The following is a 12,598-nucleotide window of genomic DNA, read 5'->3' on the forward strand; positions in this document are numbered from 1 at the left end:
TAGACCTACACAAGGCTGGAATGGGCTACAAGACCATCACCAAGCAGCTTGGTGAGAAGGTGACAACAGTTGGTGCGATTATTCGCAAATGGAAGAAACACAAAATAACTGTCAATCTCCCTCGGCCTGGGGCTCCATGCAAGATCTCACCTTGTGGAGTTGCAATGATCATGAGAACGGTGATCTCAAGGCAGCTGGGACCATAGTCACCAAGAAAACAATTGGTAACACACTACGCCGTGAAGGACTGAAATCCTGCAGCGCCCGCAAGGTCCCCCTGCTCAAGAAAGCACATATACAGGCCCGTCTGAAGTTTGCCAATGAACATCTGAATGATTCAGAGGAGAACTGGGTGAAAGTGTTGTGGTCAGATGAGACCAAACTCAAGCTCTTTGGCATCAACTCAACTCGCTGTGTTTGGAGGAGGAATGCTGCCTATGACCCCAAGAACACCATCCCCACCGTCAAACATGGAGGTGGAAACATGCTTTGGGGGTGTTTTTCTGCTAAGGGGACAGGACAATTCACTGCATCAAAGGGACAATGGACAGGGCCATGTACCGTCAAATCTTGGGTGAGAACCTCCTTACCTCAGCCAGGGCATTGAAAATGGGTCGTGGATGGGTATTCCAGCATGACAATGACCCAAAACACACAGCCAAGGCAACAAAGGAGCGGCTCAAGAAGAAGCACATTAAGGTCCTGGAGTGGCCTAGCCAGTCTCCAGACCTTAATCCCATAGAAAATCTGTGGAGGGAGCTGAATGTTCGAGTTGCCAAACGTCAGCCTCGAAACCTTAATGACTTGGAGAAGATCTGCAAAGAGGAGTGGAACAAAATCCCTCCTGAGATGTGTGCAAATCTGGTGACCAACTACAAGAAACGTCTGGCCTGTGATTGCCAAAAAGGGTTTTGCCACCAAGTACTAAGTCATGTTTTGCAGAGGGGTCAAATACTTATTTCCCTCATTAAAATGCAAAAATCAATTTATAAAATGTTTGACATGCGTTTTTATGGATTTTTTTGTTATTCTGTCTCTCACTGTTCAAATAAACCTACCATTAAAATTATAGACTGATCATGTCTTTGTCAGTGGGCAAACGTACAAAATCAGCAGGGGATCAAATACTTTTTCCCCCTCACTGTAGCATCAGCAATCCAGGGTTTATATACATCATTGGTGGCAACGAACTGGCAGTGGATGAGGCTAAAGAGTTTATTCTCTACTCAGGCAAATACATTTTCAGGACACTACACTAGCTAGTATACTACACACATCCAAATATGTGAGTATTTATTCTAGGTGATATGTATCTCAAATAAGAAATGCTCACAAAATAATGTACCAATTATCATCTTTTATTAAATTAATTTCTTTCAATATACTAAATTAAAGTGGAAATTGTATTGTTCATATTACACAAAAATTACAACAAAGTGGTGGCAAATAAGACTTCCAAAAAAAAAACAGAAACAGAGCTCATGATTCCACAAGATGGCCAACTTGCCTGAGATTGACAGAACACATTACCTTATTATTTCAGAAAACCCACTATTGGAATGAACCTTATGGCTTTTTTTGTGCTGGAAAGTGTTCACCTTTATCATTTAAGGCACAAGGAAGGAATGACTTGATAGAGCTTGCCAAAAGTAACCAGAAAGACAAATAATATAGAAAAGGTTGAAACAAAATAAGAAAAGTTAAGAACAAAAAGTCACTAAAAGTGCAAGACAGTGGCTCATCGTCCTTGGCCTAGCTTTGTGCAGCTTAAGAAGACTGAGAATATTGAGTGAAGGATAATGGGACGTCATAGAGCGGAGACAGAGGTGTTTCTTGGTTGGACAGATACTGAGTGGAATGGACGGGGTGAACATGTCATCCTACATGCCCATTCGAATGCTCTGAATTATCTGGAAGATAGCTGTGGAGAGAAAGAATTCAAATGTTAAGAAAATAAATCTACACTGGAGTTCATGGACAAGGAAACTAGCCAAGTTAAAGAATCCCTTGAATGACGTTGGAAAACCCTGACCTGGAACGAAGCGTTTTAATAAAGTGAAGGTTTTTATTCACTGACGACAGCAGTCGTCATTGAAGCTCGGAACACAGCTGGGAACTGACCAGAATGTTCCGCCGGAATAGTCTACTTTACCCATTTTCTTCTTTCATTTAACTCGCCAGTGTGACTATATCCCTCCTTTCCAGCAAGGTATTAATTTATATTTCCAAGGTGACTAATGTAATTGCTCAATTATGTTCTGCTGGAATCTCTTAAAGTGTTACCAAACCCACTGACTAATAAAAGCTTGGACTGGGACAAACAAAAGCAGGAGAACAAGGTAGTAAGCCAAAATGTCAAACCAGACCACACAGAAACAGTCCAGATTATCTGACCCAGGATAAAAGACAAACAGTCTCCAACAGTTAGCTGGCGGAGGTCCTAGAATATAAAAACTTGTGTCCTTCCCCAATATTAGCTGAGGTAGGCAACAAGCACGTTGATATTGCCTGTTAAAGGCAAACATTGACAAAAAAATGTGTACAAAGGCTGACAAAACCCTAAGGTTGTCACAAGAGACTAACAAACCCCTAAAGGGACCATTGGTTTGAATACTGTAAAGACTTTGTGAGATAAGGTTATGAGATCTATGTTTTTAGACTCGAGTTTCGCCATCAGCTCGAAGATGGTGTCACCTTTTTGGTCAGTCTTACTCTTAGTGGAGGGGGGAGAGCTGAGGGATGGTCTGACGGAGAGAGGCGGACCCTCTTATGCTCTCCCTCCGCTGAGACTGACCATCAGATGCAGGCACAATCAGTCCAGTAAAATAAAGAAAGCACATTATTTCAATTGATGCTCATTCAGCTGTGCCTCACAAGTAATACAACAAATGATGATCTATTACCAGTGCGATTATATACCTCAAGTTGAAATATCATTTTAAAATGCTTTGAGAAGAACAACATTGGCAGGGCAATTCAAGCATAGCCAATAATGTATTGGGCATATATAGCATACTACAAACCTCATTGCTACAGAACTGTTTTTAATAGGTTAATGTTGCATAGGCTTACGTTCGGGGACCACTCTCCTATACACTAAAAGGATCAGATAGGTAAGCAATATGGTTCCATCTGGCCTTATGACAAGCTCAGTAAAATGCTGGATACACCTATCCAATCCTTTCAGATCAACAAAAGTGTCTAGGTCAGCAATGGGCAACTGGGGCCCCGCGGGCCTTTGAAGGTCCTCAGAGCAATCCCCCCCACAAATTTGGTTGTGCATCAGCAGTTTCTCTCTTGTTAAGTCAGTCACTGATAAGTCAGTCAATTAGCCCATGTCAGCAAAACATTTATTAGATTGCCAAGTTAGTTTTGTGGCCAGCTATCTAAACTTGTTATCTTAGTCCAATTACTGGCAGGTCCCCATTGATTTTGTTAGTCATTTTCACTCAGATATGATATTAAAAACTGAAAACATATCTCTCTGCCCCATTGCAAAAATTGTAGAATTGCAGCATACTTGATTTAAAACTTCAACATTTTCTCTACACCCCATGGTAAAATGTGTAGAATTGCACAAAATTAACAAACGTAAAAAAAATCATTTCCGCTGTCAAGCGGGGCCACTAAAATGTGTGTGTGGGGTGGGGTGACACCATCTTCGAGCTGATGGCGAAACTCCCACGAGCAACCTGGTCATTCAAGATTAGTTAAGATATTTTGTGGGAGCAATTTCAGAGCGGTTAGTAAGAGTCAACACAACTCACCTGATCCACACACCACAAAGATGAAGAGCGCCAACAGCCAGGGTCCCACGGCCACCTTATCATCCTGAGGGTTTCTCTGTGAAACCAAATACAGTACACGTCATGCTATCATGTCAAAAGCAACCCGTACCAAAAAAAATTGCAGTTTTGAAACTGCAGAAAATGTAGAAGACTGTGGTATTTTGGACGCAATAACAGCAAACGTCAAACATGTATACGTCTAAAAACCTTAATCAGAAACATACAGCGGTTTAAATAAAAATGTAACTCAACTTCACATGATGTTAAAATTTACTTTAATGGATACTATTACAGCTGACCAAAGATTGACAGCATGAACTGTTGGCACATGGGCTAGGAACCTTGATATATGTGAATGTAAAAAAAAAACTACCAAACAATCACGCAATTAAGCGTTCACTTTTGACCAATTTACGTAACGTTAACATATTCCTTAACACGTTCCCAAACCGAAAGAAAATGGTTAAAATGTTACCGTGGACTTGGCTACGTTGCCTCTTTGCGTGATATTCTTGCTGTGTTTTTCGTTGGCCATACGAATCCTCTGTTTGGCGACCATCTTCCAAATAAGTAGGTTATTATTAATTTTTACAACAAATTAGGAATGTGAGTGATGTACTGCTGGCTCTAGTCTAGAGTACCCAGTTTTTCAAAAGGAAGAATAAAAGCAGTGCAAATGTCTACGTATACAAATCTTAACCCCGCCCACACAGGAAGACCGCATTTCGAACTTGCAATGTTTACTTGGTATATCTTTCCGCCGCCCACGGTGTGGCAATATAGTTCTTCCTACTTCGATCATTCCACAGTAGCACTTACAATACTGCCTTTGCTAGTGCAGTTTCGGTCCGTGTGCTTATGGATAATTCCTATTTCCTTGACCAGGTCCACAATTCTAGTGCTTCAACTATTTCGACTTTGATGTAGTAAAAACAAACCTAATGCACTTGACTTGGATGGTATTTAGTATTTTATTAGGATCCCCATTAGCTGTTACAAAAGCAGCAGCTACTCTTCCTGGGGTCCATACAAAACATGAAACATGACATAATACAGAACATTAATAGACAAGATCAGGACATAACTACATCAATTAAAAAATACATTTTTTAAAAGGCACACATAGCCTACATATCAATACATACACACAAACTATCTAGGTCAAATAGGGGAGAGGCGTTGTGCCTTGAGGTGTTGCTTTATCTGTTAAAAAAAAAAAGTGTTCTGTTCATTTGAGCAATGCATTGACAATGGCAATTTCATTTCAGATTCAGATTTCAGTACTGTCTTTATTCTTGTATAGAGGGAAATGTAAGGTAGGGTAATGATTCCCAAACAAACAATGATCAGAATTTACAAATATACTGAACAAAAATATAAAGTGTTGGTCCCATGTTTCATGAGCTGAAATAAAAGATCCCAGAATTTGTCCATACCCACAAAAAGCTTATTTCTCTCAAATTGTGTGCACAACTTTGTCTACATCCCTGTTAGTGAACATTTCTTCTTTGCCAAGATAATCCATCCACCTGACAAGTGTGGCATATCAAGAAGCTGATTAAACAGCATGATTGTTACACAGGTGCACCTTGTGCTGGGGACAATAAAAGGCCACTCTAAAATGTGCAGTTTTGTCACACAACACAATGCCTCAGATGTCTCAAGTTTTGAGGGAGCGTGCAATTGGCATGCTGACTGCAGGATTGTCCACCAGAGCTGTTGCCAGATTATTTAATGTTAATTTCCCTACCATAAGCCGCCTCCAACGTCATTTTAGAGAATTTGGCAGTACGTCCAACCAGCCTCACAACCGCAGACCATGTGTAACCACGCCAGCTCAGGACCTCCACAACCGGCTTCTTGACCAGCGGGATCATCTGAGACCAGCCACCTGGACAGCTGATGAAACTGAGGAGTATTTCTGTCTGTAATAAAGCCCTTTTGTGGGGAAAAACTAATTCTGATTGGCTGGGCCTGGATCCCAAGTGGGTGGGCCTATGCCCTCCCAGGCCCACCCATGGCTGCACCTCTGCCCAGGCATGTGTAATCCATAGATTAGGGCCTAATGAATTTATTTCAATTGACTGATTTCCTTATATGAACTGTAACTCAGTAACATTGTTGAAATTGATGCGTTTATATTTTTGTTAAGTATACAGTGCATTCGGAAAGTATTCAGACCGCTTGACTCTTTCCACATTTAGTTAAATTACAGCCTTATTCTAAAATTGATTTAAATAGTTTTTCCCCCCCTCATCAATCTACACACAATACCCCATAATGACAAAGCAAAACAGGTTTTTAGAAATGTTTACACATTTATAAAAATAAAAAAAATACGGAAATATTACATTTACATAAGTATTCAGAACCTTTATTCAGTACTTTGTTGAAGCACCTTTGGCAGCAATTACAGCCTTGAGTCTTCTTGGGTATGAAGCTCCAAGCTTGGCAAACCTGTATTTGGGGAGTTTCTCCCATTCTTCTCTGCAGATCCTCTCAAGCTCTGTCAGGTTGGATGGGGAGCATCACTGCTATTTTCAGGTCTCTCCAGAGATGTTCAATCCGGTTCAAGTCCGGGCTCTGGCTGGGACACTCAAGGACATTCAGAGACTTGTCCCGAAGCCACTTTTGCGTTGTCTTGGCTGTGTGCTTAGGGTCGTTGTCCTGTTGGAAGGTGAACCTTCGCCCTAGTCTGAGGTCCTGAGCACTCTGGAGCAGGTTTTCATCAAGGATCTCTCTGTACTTTGCTCCGTTCATCTTTCCCTCGGTCCTGACTAGTCTCCCAGTCCCTGCCGCTGAAAAACACCCCCACAGCATGATGCTACCACCACCATGCTTCACCGTAGGGATGGTGCCAGGTTTCCTCCAGACGTGACACTTAGCATTCAGGCCAAAGAGTTCAATCTTGGTTTCATCAGACCAGAGAATCTTGTTTCTCATGGTCTGAGAGTCCTTTAGGTGCCTTTTGGCAAATTCCAAGCGGGCTGTTATGTACCTTTTACTGAGGAGTGGCTTCCGTCTGGCCACTCTACCATAAAGGCCTGATTGGTAGAGGGCTGCAAAGATTGTTGTCCTTCTGGAAGGTTCATCCATCTCCACAGAGGAACTCTGGAGCTCTGTCAGAGAGATCATCAGGTTTTTGGTCACCTCACTGACCAAGGCCCTTCTCCCCCGATTGCTCAGTTTGACCGGGCGGTCAGCTCTAGGAAGAGTCTTGTTGGTTCCAAACTTCTTCCATTTAAGAATGATGGAGGCCACTGTGTTCTTGGGGACCTTCAATGATGCAAAAATCTTTTGGACCCTTCCCCAGATCTGTGCCTCGCCACAATCCTGTCTCGGCACTCTATCTACAGTTCCTTCGACCTCATGGCTTGGTTTTTGCTCTGACATGCACTGTCAACTGTGGGTGCCTTTCCAAATCATGTCCAATCAATATAATTTACAACAGGTGGACTCCAATCAAGTTGTAGAAATGTCTCAAGGATGATCAATGGAAACAGGATGCATCTGAACTCAATTTCGAGTCTCATAGCAAAGGGTCTGAATACTTATGTAAATAAGGTATTTCTGTTTTTGTTTTTTCATACATTTGCAAACATTTCTAAAAACCTGTTTCCACTTTGTCATTATGGGGTATTGTCTGTAGATTGATGAGGGGGAAAAATAATTGTATCCATTTTAGAATAAGGCTGTAACGTAACAAAATGTGGAAAAAGTCAAGGGGTCTGAATACTTTCCGAATTCAATCCACAGTTAGATTACATGAAAAGCATGGGTTAGGGTTAGTGGTGACAGTTATGATTGCAGATTATTAGTCACTTGGTTGTGTCCAGTGAGATAATTCAATCTTTTAATTCTTGAGATAATAAAAAAATGAAAAGTAAAGAGCCTCAGGGAAAGTTGCCGCACCTATTTCCAGTAATTCCTGTAATTCCAGTCCTAGAGCGGAAATTATTGTTTAGGATCCACCTCGAAGACTGACACAGGCTGCTAATACATATTCAGGCTTTCGGGGTGGGAATGTTTTGGTGATTTCCACGTGTAGCAGAGACATAACAAATAGGGCACTGACTGACAGCTGCATGCTAATCTTAGCCAGCTAATGAAAGTTATGTGAGCACCATTTAAGTTGACTTTTTTTTTTTAAGACTACCAGCCTATCTGTCAAGAGATGAGTTTCAGCTAAACCGTGCCTATATGAGCTGTTGACATGCGAGCCACCAACCATACACACCCTGACCCTACACACCCTACTTACACAAAGGCAATAGTGCTGACATAACATTGACAGTACAGTGAAGCGTTTCTCCATTTCTGTACCAGTGACTGGCGACTCCTCCTCTTTTTTAACCAGCTCATGTTTAAAACAATATGTAAAAACACCACTGGAGATACAACTCACCACTATAACTGTGCCTCTGCTCTAGCCATTTTGTTTGCCTCCCTGTTGTGCCTTCAGAAAGTATTCACACCCCTTGACTTTGTCGTGTTACTGCCTGAATTTAAAATGGATTAAATTAAGATTTTGTGTCACTGGCCTACATACAATACCCCATAATGTCAAAGTGGAATTATGTTTTTAGAATTAACAAATTAATTAAAAATGAAAAGCTGAACTAACCCCTTTTTTATGGCAAGCCTAAATAAGTTCAGGAGTAAAATGCATGTTTTGGAATATTTTTATTCTGTACAGGCTTCTTACTTTTCACTCTGTCATTTAGGTTAGTATTGTGGAGTAACTACAATGTTGTTGACCTATCCTCAGTTTTCTCCTATCACAGCCATTAAACTCTCTACCTGTTTTTAAGTCACCATTGACCTCATGGTGAAATTCCTGAGTGGTTTCCTTCCTCTCCGCAACAGAGTTAGGAAGGACGCTGTTACCTATACGCCGGGAGTCAGAAAGCAGGTGCAGAAGGTGAGTTTAATACGGAACCGATACAAAATAACTAACATGGGAAGCGTACTGAACGTGAGACACAATCAATAACACCTATGGACTGTTCTTCTTCTTCAATGAGGTTTAACGGCGGTTGGCATCCAATTTGTTGCATTACCGCCACCTACTAGACTGGAGTTCAACTCCCTTATCTTTCCTTGAAAAATAAAATAAACCAAAGCAAATAAATATCCTACCATCTAACACTACACTCACACCTTCAACACTACTACTAATAATTAACCCCATCCTTATCTACTGTTTAAATACCCTCACTCCTACCTCATGCCCTCAACCTGAATTGATGGGACATCACCACTTAACACTCCCTGTAACTCTTCTGCTGTCAAGTCTCACACACCCAAATATCTCTCTGCAGCTGCCACCACCACCTCCATTTTCTTCGATTTGCGTTCCATCCCTGCAGTACAATTAATAACCATTGCTATAAACGCTAAAAATCCAATCTTGCTGAACCATATATCACTTTTTGGTTTATCCCTCTGTACTGGTACAGATCTACTACTCACACCACTCCTCTCAGGATCCCTCCCCCTTGACCCATCTTCCTCTACTTTCTTCACTGCCTCCGCATATCACAACTTCTTCTCTACTCTTACCCTGGATTCCTCAACCTGCTTCTCTCGCACTGGACATGTCTGATCCCCAGCCACATGGCCACCCCTACAATTAGCACACACCACCACTTTCCCCACTGCTTCACACTGCTTTGTCGCATGCCCTTCTGCACACTTCTCACACCTTGGAATCTCCCTCCTACACACTGCTGCCACATGCCCATAAGTTTGACACCTGTAACATCTTAAGGTATTCGGCACATATGCTCGCACTGGATAACTTATATATCCTAACCTCACTTTCTTAGGCAAAGACTCAACTTCAAAACCCATTTGTTTAACTCTGAGCGCCTTCTCCCTCTGCCCAACAGAAACACAAACAATTATCACTAGACCACTTCTAGTTACCCTCACCGATTCCACTTTACCCAACGCTCTTTTCACCCATCTTGAAGCCACAATTGGATCAGCCAAAAGGCAAGGATTTTCCACAAACTTCACTCCTACTGTCACAGACTCGTCTTTATCCTGACCCGCTGTGCAATCCTCAGGCTCTGAGTACTTCCCACAACTTCCACCTCCAATACATCACCCTCATACACTTCCATTTCTACTCCTGTCTTCAGCTCACTTTGCTTACATTTCCTACCACTCTTCTTTAACAAACCTTCTCCCTTTTTCCTGCCATTTTTAACTGACTCAAACTCACAATCTTCCTCCCTCTCTCTCTTAGACCTTCTTTGCCTCTTTTTCCCTCCATTCCTCCTCTTTCATCCAAGTATACGTCTCCTTATGATAATACTGCATTTCTCCAAACCTATATCTGTTTCTTGCCGTCTCTAAGGACTCTATTTTCCCCCTCCTTTCCCTTCCGGCGTCTATTCTATCCTCGGCCTTGACCTCTTCATTGCTCTCATCTTCTGAATCGCTGTCCTCCTCTCCTGAATCACCATCGTCTTCCGATCCCTCATCCGAGCTGTTATCCTCACTATCATCGGGACTTACTCCCTTTCCAACTGCTCGTCTTTTCGCTGAAGACGCCATGCTCCACCCCTCAGTCGGTCAAGACCTTCCTACGTCGTATTCGACTGCTCCCACCTATGGACTGATGAACACAGAGGGCTAAATAAAGGGGAAGTAATCAGGGAAGTGATGAAGTCCAGGTGTGCCTAATGATGAGGTGCAAGTGTGGTGATGAAGGTTGCCAGGTGTGCGTAATGATAGGTTGCCAGGACCGGTGGTTAGTAAACCAGCGACGTCGAGCGCCGGAGTGGTCGAGTGGGAGTAGACGTGACAGACGCCTGTATCTTTGTAGTGACAAGGTGTATTGATACACCATCCAAAGTGTAATTATTAACTTTTCCATTCTCAAAGGGATATTCAATGTCTGCTTTTTATATTTCTACCAATACGTGCCCTTCTTTGTGAGGCATTGGAAAACCTCCCTGTTGAATATGTGTTTGAAATTCATTGCTCAACTGAGGGACTTACAGATAATTGTATGTGTGGGGTACAGAGATGAGGTACAGTGGGGGAAAAAAGTATTTAGTCAGCCACCAATTGTGCAAGTTCTCCCACTTAAAAAGATGAGAGAGGCCTGTAATTTTCATCATAGGTACACGTCAACTATGACAGACAAATTGAGGAAAAAAAATCCAGAAAATCACATTGTAGGATTTTTAATGAATTTATTTGCAAATCACAGATGACTGACATATAACACAACTATTTGAAATAGAAACACAGGATTTTCATTTTATTTTATTTTAAATCATGTTTATTAATTATGAAATTATGAAAAATATTTATAACATTCCACCCATGAGGCCACTAGGTAATTTACTGCTGGAAAGGGTTACGCTCATGGGTACACTAGCAATGGATGCCAGTCTTAACTTGAATGGGAACTGCCATCTATGGATAATATTTCTATGGTTGGTTGCGGCTGTCGGTTTGCCTTTTGCAGATTTCAATATACAATTGCGGGGAAAACATACAGTTTGGAAAGCAATTCCTGTGGCTTGCGAAAGTATTCACCCCCCTTGGCATTTTTCCTATTTTGTTCCCTTACTACCTGGAATTAAAATGGATTTGGGGGGGATTTGTATCATTTGATTTACACAACATGGCTACCACTTTGAAGATGCAAAATCATTTTTCTTGTGAATCAAGTCAATACTTTGTAGAGCCACCTTTGGCAGCGATTACGGCTGCATGTCTCTTGGGGTATGTCTCTATAAGCTTGGCACATCTACCCACTGGGATTTTTGCCCATTCTTCAAGGCAAAACTGCTCCAGCTCCTTCAAGTTGGATATGTTCTGCTGGTGTACAGCAATCTTTAAGTCATACCACAGATTCTCAATTGGAAGCTGGAAGGTGAACCTCCGTCCCAGTCTCAAATCTCTGGAAGACTGAAACAGGTTTCTCTCAAGAATTTCCCTGTATTTAGCGCCATCCATCATTCCTTCAATTCTGACCAGTTTCCCAGTCCCTGCCGATGAAAAACATCCCCACAGCATGATGCTGCCACCACCATGATGCTGCCACCACCATGCTTCACTGTGGGGATGGTGTTCTCGGGGTGATGAGAGGTGTTGGGTTTGTGCCAGACATAGCGTTTTCCATGATGGCCAACAAGCTCAATTTTAGTCTCATCTGACCAGAGTACCTTCTTCCATTTGTTTAGGGAGTCTCCCACATGCCTTTTGGCGAACACCAAACGTAGAATCTTTGCTTCTTTTTTTTCTTTAAGCAATGGCTTTTTCCTGGCCACTCTTCCGTAAAGCCCAAACAGATAGCAGATCAGCTCATGAATAATGGGGAGATGAAGAGTGGACATAGTTTAAATATCAAGGTATCTTAACTGTTTAAAAAATATCCATATCTACTCGCATACTGTTTGTTGATCACACATTCTCTACCGAAGCTGGGTAGCAATATGTGGGGGAAATGTAAAAGCGGTTTTTTGACATGCATTGGCGAGAGACGTGCTTTGATAATGCAACCTATGGATTACAGAATAAAGTTACGAATTTTACGCGAGACGGGAGTCAGGATTTTGGGTTTCAGTGACATTGGGACAGGATAGGAAAATAGCCAGGCTCTAGGACATAAGATATGATTTTCCCTCATGCCTCACTGGATTGTTAACAGACAGTGACAGAGATGCCTATGTAGTGAATTGTGCATAGGCCTATCACATTTGTGACTGTCTGAAGAGTCACAATGACAGCTCAAATAGGCACACATTCTTTTATAGGCTATACTGTAGGGGTTTCTTGTAGGGTTT

General features: G+C 41.9%; 1 protein-coding gene across 1 annotated transcript; it reads right to left on the bottom strand.

The window, feature by feature from the left end:
- Positions 1-1,337: 1,337 nt before the first annotated feature.
- LOC121535074 (stress-associated endoplasmic reticulum protein 1) lies at positions 1,338-4,462 on the bottom strand. The gene is made up of 3 exons (XM_041841775.2): positions 4,264-4,462; positions 3,768-3,843; positions 1,338-1,921 (listed from the first exon to the last, which is right to left on the bottom strand). Exons 1-3 carry the CDS (start codon positions 4,345-4,347, stop codon positions 1,881-1,883), a joined length of 201 nt encoding a protein of 66 aa, XP_041697709.1. The 5' UTR covers positions 4,348-4,462; the 3' UTR covers positions 1,338-1,880.
- Between the last annotated feature and the right edge of the window lie 8,136 nt (positions 4,463-12,598).

The sequence above is a fragment of the Coregonus clupeaformis genome, chromosome 21, assembly GCF_020615455.1.
Source record: "Coregonus clupeaformis isolate EN_2021a chromosome 21, ASM2061545v1, whole genome shotgun sequence".
Classification (NCBI taxonomy): Eukaryota; Metazoa; Chordata; class Actinopteri; order Salmoniformes; family Salmonidae; genus Coregonus; species Coregonus clupeaformis.